The sequence below is a fragment of the Apteryx rowi genome, unplaced genomic scaffold (assembly GCF_003343035.1).
Source record: "Apteryx rowi isolate R43461 unplaced genomic scaffold, aptRow1 scaffold_1359, whole genome shotgun sequence".
Taxonomy (NCBI): domain Eukaryota; kingdom Metazoa; phylum Chordata; class Aves; order Apterygiformes; family Apterygidae; genus Apteryx; species Apteryx rowi.
The window spans coordinates 19636-24203 of NW_020447596.1; the positions used below are offsets into that span (position 1 = coordinate 19636).

General features: G+C 71.3%; 1 protein-coding gene across 1 annotated transcript in view; it reads left to right on the forward strand.

Moving 5' to 3' along the window:
- Positions 1-4540, forward strand: part of HSPG2 (heparan sulfate proteoglycan 2) — a gene marked incomplete at its 5' end in the record, with an annotated part of 24170 nt that extends 19630 nt beyond the window's left edge. The window contains 11 exons of the mRNA XM_026057039.1: positions 336-557; positions 1408-1652; positions 1736-1910; positions 1987-2109; positions 2197-2262; positions 2341-2416; positions 2497-2575; positions 2652-2722; positions 2807-2890; positions 2961-3064; positions 4038-4540. Of these exons, the coding sequence (XP_025912824.1) occupies positions 336-557; positions 1408-1652; positions 1736-1910; positions 1987-2109; positions 2197-2262; positions 2341-2416; positions 2497-2575; positions 2652-2722; positions 2807-2890; positions 2961-3064; positions 4038-4201 (1409 nt within the window). The remainder of the gene's footprint in view (positions 1-335; positions 558-1407; positions 1653-1735; positions 1911-1986; positions 2110-2196; positions 2263-2340; positions 2417-2496; positions 2576-2651; positions 2723-2806; positions 2891-2960; positions 3065-4037) is intronic.
- Positions 4541-4568: the final 28 nt, after the last annotated feature.

Below are 4568 nucleotides of genomic sequence, written 5' to 3' on the forward strand. Positions count from 1 at the left end.
CCCCGGGGAGATGGGTGCAATGCTGCAATGGGCGCAGGGGAGTGGATATTGCCCCAGGGAGGTGGGTGCAATGGGCACAGGGGAGCAGATGTCACCCGAGGGAGATGGGTGCGATGGGCATGGGGAGCAGACACCACTTGGGAAGATGGGTGCAATGCCTCCTTGGGCAGGGGGAGGCGGTATCAGCCCAGGGAGAGGGGCAYGATGCCGTTATGGGTGCAGGAGAGCAGATATCACCCTGGAGAGGTGGGTGCGCTGGGCACGGGGTAGCGGGTATCGCCCCGGGGGCCCCAGCGCGCCGCGGGGACGGGCTGAGGTGCCGCGGGCCCCCCCAGGCGAGGCCGTGAGCGCCCCGTCCTTCGACGGGGAGGGCGCCTTCGTCTCCTACCCGCCGCTGACCAACATCCACCACGAGCTGCGGGTGGACGCTGAGTTCAAGCCGCTGGCGCCCGACGGGCTGCTGCTCTTCAGCGGGGGCAAGGCCGCCCCCGTGGAGGACTTCGTGGCCCTCGCCATGGCCGGCGGGCACCTCGAGTTTCGCTACGAGCTGGGCTCGGGTACGTGCCGGGGCGCRCCGGGGTCCCCGGCGTCACCGGGGGCTCCTGGCGCCGCTGGGGTCCCCTGGCATCACAGGGATGYGCGGGCACCACCGGGGTCCCTGAGAACCACTGGGATCCCTGGCCATCACCGGTGTTCCCGGGCACCGCTGGGGTCCTCGGGCATCACTGGGGTCCCTGGGCATCACTGGGGTCCCTTGGGAACCACTGGGGTCCCCTAGCAACATTGGGGTCCCTGGGCATCCCTGGGGTCCCCTGGGAATCACTGGGGTCCCATGGCATCATTGGGGTCCCTTGGGAACCACTGGGGTCCCCTAGCATCATTKGGGTCCCCRGGCRTCCCTGGGGTCCCCTGGGAATCACTGGGGTCCCTGGGCATCATTGGGGTCCCCAGGCATCATTAGGGTCCTCGGGCATCATTAGGGTCTTCTGGGAACTACTGGGGTCCCTGGCATCATTGGGGTCCCCTGGGAACCACTGGAGTCTCTGGGCACCGCTGGGGTCCCCAGGCATCATTGGGGTCCCTGGGCATCATTGGGGTCCCCGGGAACCACTGGGGTCCTCTGGGAACTACTGGGGTCCTTGGACATCACTGGGGTCTCCTGGCATCTCTGGGGTTCCTGGGCATCTCTGAGGTCCCCGGGCATCACCCGTGTCCCCAGGCATCTCTGGGGTCCCCCGGCACTGCCGGTGCCCCCAGGCCATCGCCAAAGCGGGGTGCCAACGCCGTGCCCCCAAGCAAGCCCGGCGCCGCCCGGCATCCCCACGCCGGCACCGGCAAGCGGGCGAAACGCTCGGGGGCTCGCGGCGCGGCGCCGCCGCCGTCCCCCCCCCCCCCTTCTCCCTCCAGGCCCGGCGGTGCTGCGGAGCCCGGAGCCGCTGGCGCTGGGGCGCTGGCACCGCGTCTCGGCCGAGCGGCTGCACAAGGACGGCACGCTGGTGGTGGACGGCGGCCCGCCGGTGAAGCGCTCCTCGCCGGGCAAGAGCCAGGGCTTGAACCTGCGCACGCCGCTCTACCTGGGCGGCGTGGAGCCCTCGCTGCGCCTGCCCGCCGCCGCCAACGTCAGCGCCGCCTTCCGCGGCTGCATCGGCGAGGTGAGCCGCCCGGGCGATGCRGGTCCCCGCCGGTGGGCGATGCCGCGTGCGTGTGTGTGACCGCCGGCCCGCTCCCGTTGCAGGTGTCGGTGAACGGGAAGCAGGTGGACCTGTCCTACAGCTTCCTGCAGAGCCGCGGCGTCGCGCAGTGCCCGGAGAGCTCGCCCTGCGAGCGGGCGCCGTGCCGGCACGGGGGCAGCTGCGTCGCTGCCGGCGCCGGCGGCGCCTTCCGCTGCCTCTGCCGCGACGGCTTCGGCGGTGAGCGCGGGGCCGGCGGGGCGGGTGGTTTTTGGGGGGCGCCTCGCCGGCGGGGTGCTGACGCCCGGCTCCGCAGGGCCGCGCTGCGAGCTGCCCGCCGACCAGTGCCTGCTGGGCAACCCCTGCCTGCACGGCGGCACCTGCAAAGCCAACGCCTGCCTCTGCGCCGAGGGCTTCGCCGGCGCCTACTGCCAGCACAGTGAGTGCCGGGGCCGCGGCGGGCGGCCGGGGGGGGGGGGGGGACACCGCGGTCGCCGAGCCCTGACGCCCCTCTCGCCCCGCGCAGGCTCGGCGCTCGCGGCGCTGGACCGCGACTGGGCGCACGAAGGCAGCGGCGGCGGCGGCAGCAACGGTACGGCGGCGTGGTCCCGGCGCTCCCGCGGCGCCCCGTCCCTCGCCGGGCCCTCGCTCAGCCGTCTCCCTTCCGCAGACGCCCCCGGGCAGTTCGGCGCCGCTTTCCGCGACGGCGGCTACCTGGCTTTGCCCGGCCACCTCTTCCCCCGCGGGTGAGTAGCCGGCGGCGCGGCACGGCATGGCACGGTGCCCACCGGCCGCGCCACCCTGACACCGCCGGCTCTCGTCGCAGCGCCCCCGGAGCGCCCGAGACGGTGGAGCTGGAGGTGCGGACCGGCAGCGCCGACGGCGTGATCCTCTGGCACGGCGCGGTGAGTGCGGCGAAGCGGGGTCCCCGTCCCCGCTACCGCCGCCGTCCCCGCTGACCGCCCCGCTGTGTGCCCGCAGGAGCCCGGCGAGAGCGGCAAAGCCAAGGACTTCATCGGCCTCGGCCTGAAGGACGGGCACCTGGTGTTCAGGTGAGCGGGCACCCCGCGCCGCCGGCCCCCGCCGGTGCCACCGCCACCGCCGGCGCCGCGCTGAGACCGGCCTCGCTCTTGCAGCTACCAGCTGGGCAGCGGCGAGGCCACCATCGTCTCCGAAGACCCCGTCAACGACGGCGAGTGGCACCGGGTGACGGTCAGCAGGTGAGTTGGGGAGGGGCGTGCGCGGGGCGGGGGGCCGCGGCCGGCGCGGGTGCTGACGGTGCCCCCGCAGGGTGGGACGCCGCGGGTGGCTGCAGGTGGACGGTGAGGAGCCCGTGCAAGGAGAGTCGCCGGGCACCAACGTCATGGCCGACACCGAGGGCGACATCTACCTCGGTAGGGCACGGGGGCGGGGGGGACCGGGGCGCCGGGAGAGCGGGGGTGGATGGGGGGCACGGATGGTGCACGGGGTGGGCGTGGATGGATGGGACACGGGGTGGGCATGGATGGGACATGGGGTGGGGGGTGGGCATGGATGGGATGAGCATGGATGGATGGGACACGGGGTGGGCATGGATGGGACACGGGGTGGGCATGGATGGGATGAGCATGGATGGATGGGACACGGGGTGGGCATGGATGGGACGTGGGATGAGCATGGATGGATGGGACACGGGGTGGGCATGGATGGGACACGGGGTGGTTGTGGATGGATGGGACACAGGGTGGTCATGGACCGATGGGGCACTGGAAGGGCACAGGGTGGGCATGGAGTGGCCATGGATGGATGGGACACGGGGTGGGCACCAATGGGACATGGGGTGGACATGGGTGGGACGTGGGGTGGTCATGGATGGATGGGACACAAGGTGGGCACAGATGGGACATGGGGTGGTTATGGATGGATGGGACATGAGGTGGGCACAGATGGGACGTGGGATGGACACAGATGGGACACGAGGTGGGCACAGATGGGACACGGGGTGGGCATGGATGGGACATGGGGTGGTCATGGATGGGACGTGGGATGAGCATGGATGGATGGGACATGGGGTGGTCATGGATGGGACACGGGATGAGCATGGATGGATGGGACACGGGGTGGGCACGGATGGGACACGGGGTGGGCATGGATGGGACATGGGATGACCATGGATGGATGGGACACAAGGTGGGCATGGATGGGACATGGGATGACCATGGATGGATGGGACACAAGGTGGGCATGGATGGGACATGGGATGACCATGGATGGATGGGACACGGGGTGGGCACAGATGGGCACGGACGGTGCACGGGTGGGTGTGGGCGCCCCAGGGTGCCCTCACCCGGGCGCCCCGGCCCCGCCGTCCCACGCCGGTCCCCGCAGGCGGCGCCCCGGACCCCCGGAGCCTCACGGCCGGCAAGTTCGTCTCAGGAATCACCGGGTGCCTCCGGGGCCTGGTGCTGGCGCCCGCCGGCGCCCCCCGGCACCCTGTCGACCTGCGGCACCGGGCAGCGGGCGGCACCGCGGTCCCCGAGTGCCCCTCGTAGCCCCGCGCCCCCCACGCCGCCCCCACCACCACCACCACCCTGCTGCAGCGCCCAGAATTTGAGGGGGGATTTTTTTTTGTTTTGTTTTGTTTTTCGATTTTTATTTTTTATTTTTATTTTTATTTTTTTTTGCAAAAAGCCAAGAGGACAAACGGTGCTCGGCCGCCACCGGGGGGGCTTCGCCGCCCGGGGGGGGGGCCCCGCCAAATGTTTACACTGCCCTGACCCGTGCCGGCGCGGCCGGGCGCCTCCTGGGGTGGCCCCGGGGCGTTATTTGGGGGAGGGGGGGGCACCCCCTCCCCGCGGCGCGCTGTTCGCGGGGACGCCTATTAAAGGAGAGAGAAGGACTGCGCCTGGCGTGCGGCGC